This window comes from Typopeltis vanoorti, chromosome 23 (genome assembly GCF_054136105.1).
Source record: "Typopeltis vanoorti isolate ZY-2024b chromosome 23, IOZ_Tvanoo_1.0, whole genome shotgun sequence".
Taxonomy (NCBI): Eukaryota; Metazoa; Arthropoda; class Arachnida; order Uropygi; family Thelyphonidae; genus Typopeltis; species Typopeltis vanoorti.
Window position 1 is genome coordinate 58,921,646 of NC_143571.1, and position 20,782 is coordinate 58,942,427.

General features: G+C 34.7%; 1 protein-coding gene and 1 non-coding gene across 2 annotated transcripts in view; both read right to left on the reverse strand.

The window, feature by feature from the left end:
* Positions 1-4,849: 4,849 nt before the first annotated feature.
* Positions 4,850-20,782, reverse strand: part of ND-49 (NADH dehydrogenase (ubiquinone) 49 kDa subunit) — a 133,028-nt gene continuing 117,095 nt past the window's right edge. Inside the window, exons 11-12 of the mRNA XM_090412813.1 lie at positions 9,594-9,651; positions 4,850-5,031 (exon numbers count right to left, since the gene is read on the reverse strand). Of these exons, the coding sequence (XP_090268939.1) occupies positions 4,994-5,031; positions 9,594-9,651 (96 nt within the window). The 3' untranslated portion in view covers positions 4,850-4,993. The remainder of the gene's footprint in view (positions 5,032-9,593; positions 9,652-20,782) is intronic.
* LOC150093887 (signal recognition particle RNA) lies at positions 10,939-11,231 on the reverse strand. Its single transcript, XR_016550361.1, has one exon.

Below are 20,782 nucleotides of genomic sequence, written 5' to 3' on the forward strand. Positions count from 1 at the left end.
GAATCCCCGGACCAGGAACATTTTTTTCTTTTGTGACTTTTCTCCCTTTAAGGTAATTAAGCCTAACGCGAAACAGACAGCAAAGGCAGGTTATTAAAACGTGCATATGGTTGGTGCGGTATTAACAAAAGATCGCGCAACGAAAGATAAAAGCATAGCTAACAATTGAGTTGAAATGCTAACTCTCTTCAACCGAATTCCATATGTGAAACTGCTTATAACATTCATTATATATATATTACTTCGTTTTAACACTTATACGAATTTTAACACGTTTACAAATTTAACACGTTCGGTTGAATTTTATTGCTGCCTTGGGAAATCGAACTCACACACATCTAATTAATAACAATAGTTTCTAGTTAGATACTGTGTTTGCCCATGCAACATATGGTTTAGCTTGAGTCTATATATACAGCATAGTTTCTGTATGAGGTGACATGTGATTCATTAATTAGTGTGTTTTTATCCCAGTTGTCTCTAATTGCACTATTTGTTGAGAAATATATTACACAGACTCCTCATACCTTATTCACTGGCATAATAAAAGTACTTGTTTTTATTGCCTCTGCAGTATAGTGGCTGTAGGGAGGGCTGTTGTTTACCACTGCAAGAGAGTTACTATCTCCCCACATGAACTTGTTTAAGCTTTTTTTCATGTGTGAAGTATATGCGAAACTTTTATTGGTAACAGAAAACTAGCTTGGATGACAGTGATAATATAAAACGAGTTTTGATATGTATATAAAGTCAATATCAACAGTCCCTGATATGAAAGGGACAGGAAGATTTGGAACTTCCCTGGAGAGCATTCGAAGTAAATACAATTAACCACTGCTTTGAAATGAAACATATGAATAAGCAGCAATATTTACTAATATTCATTAAGCGCCAAAATACGCAGGAACCAAGGTTTGTGAACCAACACCAATGTGTGAATTTTTCCATTAAAATATAAAAAATAACAAAAAAGAAATAATAAATAATAAAAGTTAAATACGTTCATTTTAAAATAAAAAAAATCTACTTAGTCTTAAAACATTTTAAATTTGTTTTCATTATTTCACGGCTCCCTTCAACAAAACCTACAGCCCCCAAGGGGGCCGCGGCCCACAGTTTGGGAAGCGCTGGTCTAGGTGACCTGAGCACTGCAGATGTTTTTCATGAGTGTGAACAACGTTGAGGTTGTATGAGTACTGTTTCAACTAATACTGCACCTGTTATTTTACTTATGTTCTTCATGTATGGCAAAGTAATGCACTATTGTAATTTTTTTCCTTTCATATTTGTGGAGTCATTTGGCAGTCTTTGTAGGATGTTATTAACAATTTTAACATTTTAGCCATTTATTTCTTTCAACAAAAAAACTTCCAGAGATAATTCATTTCTTCTTCTTCTATTTTGCTGTCACTAGATATGGTATATGTTCTATCTTTAAAAACAGAACAGAAAAATCAAGACTGGTTTATTAGAATACAAAGAAAAAACATCAGGGAACAGAAATAACAAAAATTAACGTTATATATTGAATTTAAAAAGTATTTTTAAGTTTAAAGAAGTCACCTAAATGGCATGAGATACGCCGGACCTATACAAATTAAGGCCTTGTTCGAAATCAATTTTTGTTAGCCTACATAAAAGACAGAAATTCTTGAAATATGTCATGAACAATTTTATTCAGCACATATAAACCGAAGCATGTTTGACATCTCAGTGAGGCATGAACTAACACTTTAACAACGAATCTATTAATATTAATTTATTATCATTAATATTATTTATGTATTATTAGGGCATACAAATAATTGTATGCTCTAGAGCAGAATTTCCCAAACTTTCAGTACCCACGTACCCCTTTTAATATTTTAGTAACACTGGCATAACTCTTCTCAGGCAAAGCAATCTGAGAGAAGTATATTTCATTCAAACAGAAATAATAATGTATTTTTTAACATTTGTATTTTTTTTGTATTTAACATTTGTATTTCATGAGCAAAGCAATTTGCCCTAAATTGCTTTGCTCATGAAACTGTACTATCTAAACAATTGCAGTGCTGTTGCTGCACTCTGTGAATTTCATCACCTAAACAAATGGTGATGTCACCATCTCCATGTACTTTGAGACAAATGACTAGGGGACAGCCATGGGTTCTCCACTCTCCCCATCCTTGGCCAACTTTTATATGGAGACTTTTGAAGAGAAAGCCTTAAACTCTGCCCCACAAAAACCAACCATTTGGCTTCGCTATGTCGATGACGTGTTTGCTATTTGGCGACATGGCTCCAATGCACTCCTCTATTTCCTAACACACTTAAACAACCAACACCCCAGAATCAAATTCACCCTGGAAGAAGAAAAAAACAACTGCCTTCCTTTCTTAGACACACTAGTCACCCACCAGCCTGATGGAACCTTGGTTTTCTCCGTCTATAGAAAACCCACTCATACAGGCAGATACATTCACCAACAATCCCACCACTCTTCCTCACAACAATATGGAGTCATTAAGACACTACACAACAGGACTAAACTTATCTGTTCAAATGGCAATGCCCTAACCACAGAACTAAACCACATTCTCAACACTTTCTCAGCCAATGGCTATCCCCCAAAAAATCCAAAAAATATTGAAACAGTAAACCACAACCCCCCTCACAACAAGGATTACTCTAAATCCATCACCATACTCTATATCCGAGGCACCTCGGAAAGAATTATCCGAGGTGCCTCAGATAATTCTAGAGAATTATCTGGAATCAAAAATCCTAAAAAAACATGACTTAACTTCTTGTTACAGACCATATAAAAAATTGGCATCCCTTATCCGCTCTACTAAAGACCAACCTCCCCCCTAGACCTACCTGGTGTATACCAGGTCCCTTGCAGCTGTAAGGTGTCCTACTTTGGCCAAACAGGTAGGACAGCAAATATCGGAATTTCAGAACACAAGGACTACATCCGGTTTCACCAATACAGCCACTCTGGTCTTGCTGACTATGCGCTGGATACCTGCCATAGAATACGGTGGAAGAAAGCCACGATAATACACCATAGTAAATACAAATATGAAAGGCTTTTCATGGAATAAGCTTCAGCCCTAAGAAACAATCCAAACCTCAATAAATTTGGCTGCATGAGACTGCCTCAAATTTGGGAAACCTACATCAGAAGACTTTCAGCCCAATCGCCTAAGAATACCAACATTGCCTGCTAGGGGGCAACCATCAGGACTTTAGGAGAAATAATAGCTTCCTGCTTCTTCCTCACTTACTGTTTGTTGTGGCTGCATGCACGTGTCTTGTTCTTAAGTTTCTTGAAAATGGCAACGTGACGTTGCCGAAATATTGAAGTATATTAAAATTTATTTTAATGTATATCCTAGTTGACGTTGTAATTTCCATAAATTATTTAGTAAAAAATGCATAACCAACGTCTAAGCCTTTCCACGAGAATTAAGATAGAAAACAAAATTTATGCAGTTGAATTTATTAATGAAATAATACAGAATTGAATTGTGTACAAACATATTTTTGGAAAAATAATGAGAAGCACAAACTCTTTTTAAGAGATAATTATGTTTAACTGGATTCAGACAATTTCCTATCATCAAAACTGGTTGCAAATGCTCAACAAATAAGGCTGATCTGTAACTAGATTATATGCTTTTCACCTTAGAAAATATCTTTTCTGAGTTACTGAATATGAATAGAAACAAACATGTACCATTATTCACCAAGATATGTGGTACTCAAAATTATCAAGCAAGCAGTATCAGTGGCATTGTGTGGTGATGCAAGTGCAACATAAGGTCATTGTCGTAATCATGAGTGTGAGACACAAAAAGAAGCCATAGACAATACACAAACAAATGAGCAAGGTGTTCATCAATTCAGCTCTTCTACATAACAATAGGTTTCAATGCGTTATTACAAAAGCAGTTTTAGTCTCCTTGTCTCCGTGTCTAAAGAAATCTCCCCAATTCTTCTTATGTTAAAGGAATATTATTAGAATGTACTGCAAAAGTTCTGAGGCTCTCAACATCTTCATGTCCTTTCATCCTGTCAGGAAAATTTCATCCTTCCTTTCTTCTCTACAAACAAACATCCTCCACTAATCTTTTCAGATGTCTGCCATAGTCCTTGCTCTTATGGCTTGTCATATTTTGGTTAGTCAGGAATATCTCCTGTTGTCTGCCATGATGAATATAAATCTTACAGCCAGCACCATGAATCTGAGCAATATGGCTTGGCTGGACACGCAATCTCTACTGAGCATAGTGTGGAAGAAAACTAAACCTTTACACAAGAGTAGATTCCTTATGAAATGCTTAAATAAAGAAAGTTGTGAGACCTTTTTTACATCATCATCTGAATTTGATGGCCTTCAGTTAAAACCCCCACCTCTGATGAGAAATATTATTGCATCATTCCTCTAATAATTCTTAATTTTATATATATACACGTAAGTTTTTTTAATTAATTAGGAATTTTATTGACTGTTTGTTGTCTTACTTGAGGCTATAGTGGTACTTTTTTACATTTTTTCTGTTACTGCATTTTAATTGTATTCCATTACTGATCTGATGATAATGATATGCCCATTAATGATCCAAAAATGTATTTAAATAGAATGATTATTTAAGAGAACAATTCTTTTCTCTATTCTCTCCAACAGGAAAGAAAAGAACAAATGACATGCATGAAATGTTTTCTAATGGGTTACTATTAGTTTAATACATAATTCGCAAGCAAAGAAATTCATGGATTGCAAATTAAGATTACATTAATCAACTGTTCTAAGCTAAAGGAACAATACTTGCCTAACAGTTATAATATATTAAGAAATAAATTACTGGAAAAAAATTTTATTTTCTAAATTTACAAATATTACACAGTATTCATGGAACTCTTTCTGGGACTTGAATCAGCTTATACAAATCTAATAAATAAAGCCTTCATAATTTACTAAACTCCAGTTAGATGGCTTCGACGGTCAGCGATCAATTTCACCAAATACTACATCAAGAGTCCCTAGAAAGAGAGAGAGAGTTTGTTATATTCAATGAAAATTAAACAAGGAAGCAAACAAAAACCTAGTAATACATGAAGTACAAATCAGGTATTACAATTACAAAACTTTCATGAAATTACCTGCAATATGAAAAGCTGATGTGGCATCATGAATTTCATTTTCAAAACATATGTATATAGAACACACACATTTCACCATTAATTCTTGATATGCTCTCAACAGATATACTGAATGTAACAGTACTACATAATAATTGCATTACTACCCTTCAACAATAATAATGCAGATTTATTCAAAAATAATGCAGATTTATCATGCAATTCTATTCTATATCAAATTCCTCATATGATCCTTGGAAGTACATATCAGGAATTTGATAATTATACACAATAAATCTGCATAATGAATTTAAGCAATATCTTTAACTATTAGTTGGTTTTATTTATGTAATAATATGAGAAGTATTTTCACAACAGTCCAATACACTTCGGTTGGAAAAACATGGGATTGAATCCTGTTTTAAATACAGAGAACTTGTGTGAAGCAGAGATTTTTCTCCTGCAACAACTCTTTTGTAGAAAAGAACTGTTCAGCAGTTTCTAAATTTCTGATTTCACATTTGCTTGCCAAGATTTCTATACCATTTTTCCAACAACCTTTGGTCCACTAGTGCCAGCTGTTTTTACATTTCTTGACAGAGGTGGTATCTGCCCTCATTTCCACTGACTAACAGTATTGCCTACAATAGATTTTTAGTGATGGAGTCGTTTACCAATGTGCTGAATAGAGAGACCACTAGACATCTGATAATAACCTCTTTTGAAGTCTCTCTCTCTCCCTCTAATATCAATGCCCTTGCTAGCCACAATCTTATCCAACTTCCAGGGATGACCTCTTGTCCTGCCTCTTCTCACCTAATGCTGAAACATTTCCCTTGCATCAATCCTATGAAACCCCTTAAGTAACTTATTCTATCATATCCCCCCCCCACCTTTTCACCTATTAACCAATTTTTGCAATTCACAAACCTTCAATCTATCTTCATAGGGACCATTCCACAGACTACTTGTCATTTTGGTCACTGACATGTGGATCCTCTCCACCACTTCCTCATCCCCAAGAAACCCAGGTGATCAGATCTGAGCACAGTAATCCAGATGTGGTCATACTAAGGCTTTATAAAGAAGAATGCTCTCTTATCTCTGCTTGCTAGTGTGTTCTTCAATAACCAAGTAATCTTGTGAAGTACCCTGGCTACTTTAGCAATATGCTCTCTAAACTTCAACAATATCCATCCACTACTACCCCCCAAATCCCTAGCTTCAACAATTTCCTAGAGTTCCCTCAATGTGGTACACAGCTTGTAATCTTTGTATCCCAAAACACATAACTCAACACTTTTCAACATTCAATTGACATCCATTATGTTTTGCTATACTGTCAGCATACTCAAAATCCTGCTCTTTACACCACCTTGATTAACTATCACCCAACCCAACTTTGTATCATTAGCAAACAACCGAATATCTCCCATCAAATTATTTCCTATATCATTTATGTACAAAATAAATAGCAGTGGTCCAAGCACAGAGCCCTGCAGCACACCATCAGTCACTTGCCTTCTCCTGAATTCTGCACCTCCATATACTACTTTTTGGTATCTGCACACCAGCCATCCTTTTATCCACATCACTAGTTTCAAATATATCCCTATTTCTTTCAGTTTGAGTAACAGAATTTCAGTTGGTATCCTATCAAACACCTTTGCAACTAGCAGTAGCATGTAGCTATTCTCTTTATATGACTCAGCTGTCACCATTATGAAAATAATGGTGACAGCTGAGTCATATAAAGTAGTAGATTACTAAGGCAGGTCCGACTCTTCACAAAGCCATAATGCCCCTCAGAGTATCATTCTTATCTATCCATATTTTCACTTCTCCCATTTTTCTCTGTATTCTCCTCGGGTATCTACAAGGAGCTTTCAATATACTTTCTTCTTTTCCAGGACTGCTTTTAACTTCCTGCATCCAACATGGAGTTCTGAATTTTCTATTATTGTAGGTAACTTCACTACATACCTCACTTGATGAATCAATGTCTTCTTCAGATTTAGTCACTGAGATTAAGGTTTGGTTCTTGTTTACAAACTTATTTTGCCTTAAATAATACATGTACAGGTGGAGTATAGTTCACTTGTAAAAGCTGCTCAAATTTAATTCCTTTTAAAACTTTCAATATTTTTCTTTTCAGTGTTATATTCATTTTTATCCTGCTTTAAACAAAGTGCTAATCACCTCTAACTTAATCTCTTATATATATCTTCCATCCTTGAAACAGTATGAAGGTAACACTAATAATGAGAATAAGATCTTTTTTCTTGGTCTTCTCTCCATGTAATTTGTGCACTTCCTTTTTATGTTGACAGATGGTGTTAATGATGACTAGTCCAGGTCCTGAAAATAATTCCAGCAGGCACTTATCACTATTATTAGATGGCCCTTGTCTTCAAATTTTCCCAAGACATTTCCTTGGATTCATTCCTACCCTGCTATTTAGATCTCCAAGGATGCTGCCTTCTCTAATGATTTAAAAAAATTTCTCTACTTCTTTGTTAGAACTTTCAGAGACCATAAATACAAACAAGTTTCACTGTCCAATTCCCCATTTTGAAATTTGCTTCCATACTTATCAATTTTATCTTTGTCTAGTGCTGAATGCTATTGCTATTCCTTCTCCTGACTGTCCAAACACATCATATATGCATTAATTAGCAGGATCTCACCTGTCTTATCTTTTTTGTCTCAACAACACCAATTGTGTTCCTGTGGAATTTCTCTGGCTCAACTGCCAGTTGAACTTCTCCATTTATCTTCAATTCTGCTGACACTGAGTTTGAGTCTGTTCTGGTGATTTTTCACTATTCCCAGGTTCCATTATGAAAACAATGGGACTATGTTTAACTGGGCAACACTCCAGCTAGCATGAAATTTCATCATTTTGCCATCATGTTTATTTGTTTGTGGTTTAAGCCAACAGAAAATTAAATTTTATTGCCTAAGTCCATTCCTTAAATGTAATTATGGAGGTCACTTCCTAGTTATCTAGCTTTGATACTGAAGTGTTCCTCATGTAAGTGTTCCTCAATAATGTAAATTATGCAATGCCAGAAAACAACAGGCAAATATGTGCTCACACTAAGTTAGTCAGAACTACACTGATATCTATTAACTGTGTTATATTTGAAAATTTTAATTTTCATATAGTACTGTATTCAGCAAAAAAAAGCACTAAATTGAATATGGACATGTATTATCTGAAATGTGGTGTCAAATTATAAAGCACACTAAATCAAAAATTACAATCAAAGACAATTGCTGTATAGGCCACATGTGACAAAAATAACATATCTATTATTCTGAAATGGGGAGAAGGTGTCCCAATACTTATATCAGCATCACATACACCAATTCCTTCCAGTTGCCTGTTTTCACAAAGGGAGGTCTGCAAAACCTGCCAAATATTGGAAGCAAAAAAGCAAAAAACCATAGATGGCAACTACTGCCTAATAAAAATATCCTTATTTTATTTAATGAAGGCCTATTTTCCCATAATTTCTCTTTCCCTATCTTAAGGAAGTTCAGGTGGTACTCTCCCCCCCCCCCCCTACCAGTGCACCCAGAAAATCCTAATGGCATGCTTTTGAATAGTACATGGGAAATACCAAATGGTAATGAATTAGGTGGCTTCCCAACCAGCTAGCAAACAATTCTCCTATGCAGGACTGTGCCTCAAGGGAGACATAGTATATAGGTATGCCTCCAGCACACCAGTACTAGAGGCCATGGAACATACAGGAGACTACTGTTCTGGCTAGCTGACCAGCTACTTCTAGCCCTACAACTAACCATGAAAGAACATCACACTTAAATACAATAATACTGCAGATAATTTTTTATCTTGCCAATGACCTGGAGAATAAGAAAATATGGTTAGCTTCAATTTTACCAAAACATACTTCACAATAAAGATATCACTTTCCCTCCTCCTATCTTTTTGATAATACTCAAATCTCTAAGTAAGATTAGACTGCCCCCCCCTCAGTGTCCTTTTCTACTCAAGATATTACAGTTCTTTTCACTCTGCTAATGCTATATAAATTATAAATATACCCAATATTATTCTTCATTTATGGTAAAGGAGATCAACAGTCTACCTGCACAACAATTTGCTAATGTGGCTAAATAAAGGAAATCAAACTTATGATCTCCTTTATAGTCACAAGATCAAATGCATAATTCTGATCTGCACGCATTAATATATTCATGCAGATCAGAGTTAAGAGCTTTCCAGATGAAATGATTATGAAATTTGCCAATCTGTTGCAAAAATGCAAGTTCGCAAATTCGAATTTGCATTCAAGTGAGCAGAAGAGTCTAAAATGTTAGATAGGCACAGGTAAGCTCTGTGCCTATCTAACATTAAACATAAATATTAAAACCATCTATATTTAGCAGATTATACCAATAATAAATATAAGAATATAAAAATAATAGCTTACCAATAATGGCTACTATGTCAGCCAACATATGCTTCTTTCCTATGTGATCTAGAGCAGCCTAAAAAATAGAATTTGGAAACAACTTTTTAAACTTAGAAAAGTTTATGTTTTTTGAACAAAACTTATTTTGATTGTTTTACTCATCATTTTATTTGTGATCATGGAAGAATGGGGTTTTAAATAAATCAAAATGCAAAACAAACATGAAAATTCTATTTAATCATATAAAATTTTATATACAAAGTTAGATAATACTTTAATAGAAAGTATAATAACAACAAAATGTATTAAAAGGTGAATTGTAACTGCAAACATTTTCATGTGTGTATTCTTTTCAGAGTTCAGGATCACTATATATTTTCACACTTGATGGAAACTTTTTTTTAATGCTCAGTTAACTTTATTTTCTCCTTACTCAGATTCCAGTACATAATACAAGTTAACTGCATTATTCTCGGGCAAGTTTGTTTTGTAAAAATAAAACCCAACAATCTTTGTATAAGACCTGTTAATTGAACAGACACAGATTAAACATTTCAAAACATTTTCCAATCACTCCTCTAATATACTTAGAATAAATTTATCTATTATCTCTAATTTTTGTTCAATTATTTCATTTGTAACCAGACCAATCAAATTAAAAAAAAATTAAAATTAGTAACAACACTAGCAATTTATAATGTACACTTTTCTGTCTCAACTTCAGCATCATCATCAAATTCTTCATATGCACTCTAAATGGGTGCTACATTAAATGTTTATTATTATTTCATTATCATTATGGAATACTCCATGGAGTTCATAAACTCAAAGGGGCCCTAAACACCATGCCAAGCACTATCTAACAATTGCACAGTATCTATTATACTTTGCTTTGAACTCATTCAACAGTCATGATACCAACAGACTCCGGCAACCTATTCCACTCATTCACCACTCTCCATGCAAAAAATCTAGTTCTAACACCCTTGCTAACTACTCTTGCTCTGTTTCCAAGGATGGCCCCTGGTTCTCCCAACAACAGACCTGTTCTGAAAATTTTCCTCTGTATTAAACTCGTAAAAACCCTTCAGTAATTTGTGACCCAAAAATCTTCAATCTCTTGTCGTAGGATTCGTTCCATAGACCTGCTACCATCTTGATCACTTGCTTCTGGATCCTCTCCACCTCTTCCTCATCACCAAGAAACCCAGGTGACTAGATCTGCACACAAAACAAATACAAGATCAGCTAATTCACATTTAATTGTAAAACACCAGATAAAGAGTCTCTTACTATCAGGAGAATCAAACTCATGAAAGCAAATTGTTACTTGCTCTTTCCAAATGCACAACCAAGGTCAATGAAAGAACCAGATGCAGTTTTATTGAGCTGGCTGTCACTCAATTCTTATTCATTGATGCAATCTGACTCCTGCATGACATAAAAGCTTTTGCTTACTGTATTTCCACCTTGGAATGATTTGCTTCTCGTTATTTAGTAACTCCTGGTAACTCCTTGCTCCCTCAAAGTCACCATATTGATATGCTTAGTGCAGTATCCGATTGGCACAGGAACATTGCAAAACAGGACTCCAGTCCTCAAACCATCCACCAGTTCAAGCCTCCAAGCAGCTGGATTACAGGAGACCACCACAACTGTTTCCTCAACATTAGTCTGTTATCAGTTAAAGACTCCAATATAGTCAGGTTTTTCTGCCTTCTAAGGCACTTCTTAGTGCATAAATTCACCTAGATCTTGAATATTTATCTGGTCTGGCATCAAACTCCTGTTTTCCTCACCTTTTCTTTGGCATTCTGTTTAAGTGACCAGACCACCTAAGATTAGCTTTGCTTGCATATTCCTGAATGCTAATATCAAGTGCTTTCACAATATCTTCATTTTTAATATCTGTGGTCCCTGAATAACTGTTTTTCCGACTCATCTCTCAGATTCATCAGTGAAAATTGGTTTGAACACTACTTGCAGCTGGTTTAGCATTTTGAATAATTTCTCTTATTTAAATCCTACATGTCACCACTGCTTGTTCTGTTATCTATTTTCATATATAAATTACAATTCTCAAAAAACTATGAGGGGTGCTTAAGGGTCAAAGCTTGTTAACACCTGATATCAGGAAGAGTGTTACACCTGATATCTTAGGAATATAGTATTCTCAGCTATCATGGTGTAACATGAAGAATAAATATCATAAATTAAAACCCCTGCATAAAAAAAAAAAATGAATTATTTAATGGAAAATTTCTTGCATCCAGTAATATGTATAAAATGTAAGGGTTGTTGTTAAAGTAGCTGATAAAGGAAGGAATGTATTAATATTGTAATATGACTTAAAATAAGGAATTCTAACTAAATAAGTAGCTAACAAAGGAAAGTATAGATTAATATTGTAATACGATTAAAAATGAGAGAGTTAAGTAAATAAGTAGAAAGGGGTGAGTCATAAAATACGTTATGTGAGAGATTAAGTTATTAAGTAGAATACATAGAAAAAGTTTGAAAGGGGATTAAGTCAGGCTAGCACAAGAAAAGCAAAGCTATCGCTTAGGGCCGATCCCCGGATTGAAACATTGAGAACGGGCTGGCCGATCAAATGATATTTGGCGGGAAAATGCCACCCTAATTGGTCGATGATTAAAAAACAAGTAGAAGGAGGAGAAAGGAAGTAAGAAAAGGTGCCGTTAGGGGAGCAGCTATAAAAGGGTTGGTAACCCCCTGGAGGGGGCTTTTTTGGATAGTCTCTTTTGGCCTTGCAATTTGGTTTGGGTTCCGGTATAGTTCATGGGGTTTTCCTGAGTGGCGACAGGGGTGATATCTCCTCGTCACAACACGGAAACGAAAGTGAGGGGGATTTCGATTCCCGTTTTCCCGAGTAGGAAGCAAAGAAAAAATTGCCATAGAGTCCTAGAAAAGGAGGGATCTTCTTCGTTTCGACGTTAGTGATAACTACGCAAAGCAGAGAGCGTAAAGAGATCGATGTCCTCGTTGCTAATAGTAGAGCAAATATATGTGTGTTAAAGTATTCCAGAGTTACGAGAAGTTATACCAGAGGTTCGCTTGGAAAAGAATAAAGGCCCATACGAAAAGCTCAAGAAAGGTACTGTAAATCATAACCTATGTTAGCTAGAAATTTGTCTGTGAAAAGTATCGTGATTCCAATACAGAACTGTTGAAGTTATACTAGGACTTTAGTATATGATAGAATGTGTTATGTGTAGACTGACTAGTGTTAAAGATTTGTGAATGATTAAGAGTCCTAAGGTATTTTTACATGTCTATTATATTGCACAAGATATTTAAATGACATAATTGTGTGTTAGTGCAAATAACAGTATGACGGAATAGTGTGAATTAAGTAATTACGTATCCTAAGAATTGAATGCCTAATGTAATGTATAAAATAATTGAAATGTCACAAGTATGTGTTAGCAGTGAATGATTTGTTAATCTACTTCAGTATGAATAATCAGATAGTGTGAATTGATCTAATTTGTTCACATCAGGTGAATTTATGAATTAATGTGTATGGCAGCATAATCACAAATAGCCATATTGCTTGTAATGATTTAATGTTAGTCTATAAGTATTTTAGTTTAGTATTTGAATTGCACAATGTTTAGAAACTTAATAAACCTTTTGTTCAATGATAAAAGAGTTGTCTGATGTTGCTAATCCAATGCACCGCTTAAAAATCATCGTACCTAATCACACGGGAAATTTAATGTTGAGGAAAGAGATTAAGAGTCATGACTGCAATAATATTTAAATACTAAGAGATATATTCGAGATTAACTTTCTCCCTATTTATGACAACATAAATGGTGCAGTTGATAACCACTTGAAAATATTGTACTTAGTCACGCGGAAAATTTAAGTTGAGAATCGAGTTAAGTGTCACGACTGCAATAGTTACACTTTCAGATATATTTGAGTTCTTTCTCCTTGTTTATGTATGTAATATCCTAAACTAAATATCCCAAAAGGCACAGTATAAATACAAATATTGGGGGTACTACGGGGAGCAATAACTTAGATATTGGTATAAGTTTTGGTAAAATCTCGGGCATAGAAGTTAGAAGAATATAGATAAATGGAATTTGCAAGATTAGAGTAGAAATCGTAAATTGGGACACAACAAGAGGCAGTGAAGGAAAATAAGAACCATATCAAAAGTTCCTGGCAAATAAATCAGCTTGTGTTCTTAGAGAATACAGAGACAAATGCAAGAATGTTAGTTTAGCTAGTTTTACTCAATGTTAAACATTGAGTAAAACTAACTAAACTAAAGTCGTGGGAGGACTTTGGCAAGAACAGAGAAAATAAATATCAAGAAGGTGGCAAAATATTCTGGAGGTTGTTGAAGAAGCTTAGACATGGAGGAAAGAGTGCTGTAAAAGGAGTTAGGTGACACGAAAACGAGAGAAAAAGATATCCTTGAAGTATGGAGTAATTACTTCAAAATATTGCTAAATGAAACAAGCAGTGATAGCACAGTGGTAAAAAAACACTCAACAGGCATAAAGTCAGGAATACGTATCCATACTTGAAGCAGAAAAAGCCGTCAAAGGCTTGAAATGTGGAAAGGCAGCAGGAGTAGATGATATTCGACCAGAAATGTTGAAGTATGGTGGTATAAAAGTCTTACAGTGGCTGCACTGCATAGTTCAGAAGGGCAAATTCCTGATGATTGGAGTTGTTATAGTACCCATATATAAAAAGGGAAATAAAACTGAATGTGAGAATTACAGAGGTATTTCCCTACTGAGTGTTCCTGGTAAGATTTATGCCAGTATACTTGAGAAACGGTTGAGAAGAAATGTGGAAGAAAAGCTTGGTGAAGAACAAGCTGGATTCAGGCCAAATAGAGGCAGTCAGGATCAGATCTTCACTTTACACAAATAGTGGAGAAATCATGGGAATATAACAAAGATCTGTATTTAAGTTTTGTCGATCTGGAAAAGGCATATGACAAGGTACCAAGAGAGAAGCTATTCAATACGCTACAGTTATATGGTGTCAATGGGCCATTATATCAAGCAATACTTAGTCTGTATTTGTGTTGTAAGTCAGCAGTGAGAATTGAAGGAAGTACAGGAAGATGGTTTAACGTTAAATCTGGAGCGAGACAAGGGTGTACATTATCCCTCTGTAATTCATTATCTATATGGATCACATTATGAAGGAAAGTGGTATTCAACATGATATCAAAATTGGAGATGTTAATGTCAGCTCTTTGCTTTATGCGGACTATGTTATACTTCTAAATAAATCTGCTACAAGTCTGGAAGATTCCCTGACTAAATTGAATAACTGTTGCAATAGATATGGTATGAAGGTCAGCAATAAAAAGACAAAGACAATGAAATTGGCAGAATCGTTGAAAATGTCAACTGTGTTGTGAACGGAGAGCCTCTGGAACAAGTAAAACATTTCAGCTACTTAGGCATGATTTTTAGTGAAGATGGTAAATTAAATATGGAAATAGACAACAGAATCAACAAAGCTGGTATGGTAGGAAGTCAGTTGAATAAATTCATATGGAATAAGAGAGAAATTAGTCAGAACACTAAATTAGCTGTATACAAGACACTATTCAAGCCAATTTTAACTTATGGATCTGAGAGCTAGGTCAGAAATAAAACACTTGACCAAAGACTAGAGACCGCAGATATGAGTCGTGAGAAAGATCAGAGGCGTGAACAGATGGCATCAAGGGCAATATCATATTAAAAATGAGGATATTAGGAAAGAACTTGATATTGTCAGCATCCAGGAATGCGTTAGCAGAGCTAATCTCAGGTGGTATGGTCACCTAAACAGAATGGGCAAGGAAAGATTAGCAAAACAAGTGTTCTCTGCCAGGTTGGCAGGAAAACGACCCAGAGGAAGACCAAGATATAGGTGGATTGATACGGTACAATGTGCCTTAGATGATAGAAATATAAGATCTGATAACGTTGGAGTCTTGACAAGTAACAGACTGATTTGGAGGAAAATTGTAGATAGGAAGTTAGTAATGATGTAAATTTTTCATCTAGTACTATCATATCCTATACACCCCTTGAGGGTACATGGCAGGAAGTTGATGATGATGACAAAATTATGACTAAATTGCAGAAATAATTCAAATTATCTTCCTATATCACCTGTGATTCTAACTGCTGACTTACAACTCAAATATATGCTATGTATTACTCATATGTCCTATTTACACCATAATTGTAGTGGTTTGAACAACATTTCTATTGCTATCTTATCACATGACTTTTCCAGATCTGCAAAATTAAAATAAAGACACTTGCTATATTTTCATGAGTTTTAGCTATTTGTCTTACAGTAAAAAATTCTGTTTGTGACAACATCTATTCAACCTGAATCCAACTTGTTCTTCACAAAACTTTCCCTTCTGAAAGTTTTCTTAGATGATTTTTAAGTATGTTTGAATACATTTTATCTAGAATACTTAGTAATGAAATTCTTCTGTAATTCTCACATTGTTTAATAACCCCTGCTCACTTTTTCTTTTGTTTTAATTTTTTTAATAGATAGGTACTATATGAGCTCTGCTTCAATCACCTGGAATTTGACCTTCTGGCCATATATTTGAATATTATGTAGTATTGCCATTATAAAACTTTTATGCCTGCATACATGAGCATTTTTAGTCAAATATCATTTAATCCAGTTATTTCCATATTTCAGGAGTTTTTTTTAATTGTTGAGTATTTTTCACCAACATTCATTCTGTCACTATGTTTCATTATTATTATTATTGTACAGGCACGTCAATGGAATCCAAAGACTCATCGTGGGAGACCTAACCATCCACACAATCTATATCTCTCCTTGAACCCATTAACAGAAAAAGCACTAACAAATGACTCTGGCAACCCATTCCATTCACTCACAACTCTCCAAGCAAAAATCTAGTCCTCACACCCCTTATTAACCACACTTTTACTCAACTTTCAGGGTTCTCCTGTTCTGTCTCCCCTTTTGCCAAGTGCTGAAACATTCCCCTGCATCAATCCAATAAAATCCTTTAACTTAAATGTTTCTATCATATCATCTTTTTTTTTTTTTTTTTGGCTATCAACCAGCTTTTGCAGTCCACACTTCACTCATCATCCTGGTCGCTCACCTCTGAATCCTCTCCAGAACTTCATCTCCAAGAAACCCAGGAGACCAGACCTGAGCACAGTAATCTACATATGAACATATTAAGGCCTTACTTGTTAGTGTGTTCTTCAATGGCCAAGTAATCTTTTGAGCTACCTTAGAAACATGCCCTTAAACTTCAACTCTCTATCTACCACCACCATCCCTAAATCTCTAGCTTCATCTATTTGCTGGAGTACAGTTCCATTAATATGGTATACAGCATGCAATCTATTTATCCCAAAATGCATTTTTCCACATTAAAACAGACACCAATTATCTTTTGCCTATACTGACTGCCTATTTAAATCATCCTGCAAGTTCTCCACATTGCTTGACTCATTATTGCTCTACCTAATTTTGCATCATCAGCAACTAGATGAATATTCAAGTTATTTCCTATATCATTTATGTACACATCAAATAGTGGTCTTAGCACTGAACCTTGCAGCACACCACTAGTCATCAACTTTTGCCTCAATTCCTCTCTGCTGTATACCACTTTCTGATAATTGTCCAGTAGCCACCCTCTTATCCACATAACCAGTGTCCTATCCATCCCCATTTGTTCTAATTTGCATAACAGAGTTCCATATGGTATTTGATCAAATGCCATTGCAAAATCCAGCAGAATCATTGTGTAACCATTTCCTTTATCCAACTCAGTTGTCACTATTATAAAAAAAAATTAGTAAATTACTAAGACATGACTGACCCTTCACAAAGCCATGTTGCCTCTCAAACAGTATTGTATTCTTATCCACACATTCTTCAATTCTCTTTTTGATAAATTTTTCCAGTACTCTTACCACCACTCCTAACATACATAATTTTCTTTGGTCTATAATTTACTAATGCAGTCTTGGAACCATTCTTATAAAAGGTAATTATCTTACACTCTTTCCACTTGGAACTCGACCAGAGCAGAGACTTAAACAGTCTAGTAGAGACATTGCAGTTTCCTTGCACATTCCCACAAAATGTGAGCTGATAACCCATCTAATCCTGCAGCTGTATTTACAATGAGATTCTGCAATATCCTAGAACCCATCCACCTCTATTCCCACATCAGCGCTTGTCATATATATTACAGCAGCAACCTCACTTGAATAATGTACCCTTGTAGAGTGGTCACTTAGTAACTCAACTATTTTATCTGCTTCTGTCGCCTCATGACCATCAGCACTCATTAAGGTTATTCATACTTGTATTAGGTTCGCTTTCTTGTATTAGTTTAAAGTTTTCATCAGAAGCAGCTTCGCATATTTCCAACACTGTCATTGCAGCCACCACGTCAACGTTGTTATCAATATCCAACCAATTTTCAAATTCTTCTTTTGACATATCATCCCGGGTTTTATCAAACATTTCATTCATAAGATATTCAAATTCTTCGGAAGGAGGAGTTTCAGAGTTTGTCTTAAGAAATCCACCTTTTTGGAAGCAGTTTTCAATAGTCTTCTCTGAGACTTGCTTCCATGACATTGCTACCAAATACAATGCATCAAGAAGGGAAATCATTTTTGCAATTGCACTTGCATCAGATTGATCTTTTATATAATCAAGTTCAGCTATAATTCTCACATGAACTTCCCTGTGATAATAAGCTTTAAAAGCTTGTATGATGCCTTGGTCACATGGTTGAATTAATGATGTAGTGTTCGAAGGCAAGAAAATTACTTTGATGTCCTTTAATGATAAATTGTGTGTGCAGTGCAGTTGTCTACTAGCAAGACAATTTTTCGCTTTAAGATCCCACTTAACTCCAACTGTTGAAAATGTCATTAGTCATCCAAGCATTTGCACTAGAACAGTAGTCAACAGACAAACTTTTGACATCTTTAAAACACAGAGGAATTTTTACTTTTTCCAATCACTAGGAGCTGCCTTACCTTTCTTACCTTTTTTAAACAAATAAATATGCTCAGGTAGTGTCGCCCTCAGGATTTAATCTTGGGGGGGGGGGCAAGTTGAGTAGATGATTGGAGAATACACGCCACACATTGTATATGACCTATGACTGAGCATCTGCAGTGATCACCAATATATGATACCCATGATCTCCTCTGGGCCGGCTCGGGCAAAGGAAGTAGCACTCTGTCTGCCCGAGCACTACCGCATTCACAGCGGCCGTGATTCCCGAGAGCTATAGTGTATTCCACCTTATGTGACTGCTAATTCATAAGTAGTATAGAAATAGAAGACACGACACAACATAAATAAAAAAAATTAATTTTAATTAAGAAAAGATTTTTGGAAAATTTTCTAATGTTTTTTCCTTTTTCTTTTTTTGTGGCAATAATTTTTGGCCATTCGGTCTTAATCCACGTATCAGCTGATAAAAAATCAGCACTTCCTTCACTATGAATACGCTTGTACACAATATTCTCTCACTTTTCCCACCTGCTAAACCATCCATTCTTTCCACAAACATTACTAAACCGAATTTTTAATGCTGATTCAACTTGAGTATCCTTACCAGATCGGGCTCTCTTCAATTCATGTTCTCATTAGTAAAAGATGAAGTTTCAATGTTTGATCTGTTTTTTAAGATTTATCATAGCACTCCAAAATTCTTTACTTTGCTTGAAAAGATAAATCTTTATATTTTTTACTTGCTTCTGATTTTGATAATGCTAAGGGCAGTTTTAAGGAGCACTTAAAGTCAAATTCACTTACTGAATAAGAGCACAAAAATAAACTCAAAAAATCACAATTAGACTGTATTTATATCCCCCACACACATCTGCCTGGAAGATTTAAGATTTATGGAAGATTAAGAATAAAAAAGGTTAAGATACCTGCCTGCATTTGTCTGGAAGATATAAGATTTACGGAAGAATAAGATTAAAGGAAGATTAATAAAAAAAAAGTAAGATTTCAACAAATGTTCTTTGTCAAATTTTCTCCCGATTAACCCTTATTTCTTAGAATTCTGAGATGCAAAAGTCTAAACATTCAAGAATTTTGATAACAATAACCGGAACTTTGATTATAATAGACGGATTATTTTTAATTCATTTTAAATGCTGTGTTTTGGGACGACTGATTCTGATAACAATAGCCAACTGATTATAATATCCATGATCACAACAAGCGGATTCTACTATTTGGTAATATCCGCAGTTTCAGGTATTCGTGGGGTGTCTTGGAACGCATCCTCCGCAGATAAGGGGAGACCACTGTATAGAAGAAAGAATTCGAGAACCTGCTTATAAAGAAATAGTGGAAATAATAAAACAAATTGAAAGTTTTAAAACACCAGGAGTAGATGGGATAACAGAAGAACATATAAAGAATGCAGGTGAAATTTTATGGAAAGAAATTTATTATTTGATATTAGATATACAGAAAGAAGAAAAAATGCCAAAGAATTGGAAAATTGGCATAATCCAACCAGTATATAAAAATAGGAGATAATATGAATTGTCAGACCTACAGAGGAATTACATTATTGAATGTGACATACAAAATTTTATCAAGTATGATATATAAAAGATTAGAACCATATATATAGAAACAATAATAGAAGATTACCAGTGCAGTTTCAGAAATAAAAGATCCACAATTGATAATATATTTATGCTATGAGATATATATGAAAAATGTTTAGAATATGATATACAACTTCATAATTTATATATTGATTTTCAACAAGCATTTGATAAATTAAATAGATAAGAAATTATACATAGCTTGCAACACTGGGAATACCAGGAAAACTAATTAGATTAATTAAAATTACATTAGAAGGGCTCAAAGCAGTAATTACAATACAAGGGGAATTAACAAACCTCTTTGAATTAAACGATGGAGTAAGACAAGGAGATATACTTTCAGCAAATTTATTTAATTTGGTACTTAAAGCAATAATAAGAAAGTTAAATGAGAGGATTTTTAATAGTAAATTAATACAAATATGTGCATATGCAGACAATATAGCAATAAGTCACAAGAAAAAAGATCTAGAAGAGAAATTTGAAGAACTTAATGCGAATGCTAAAGAAGTTCGATTACAAATTAACAAACTG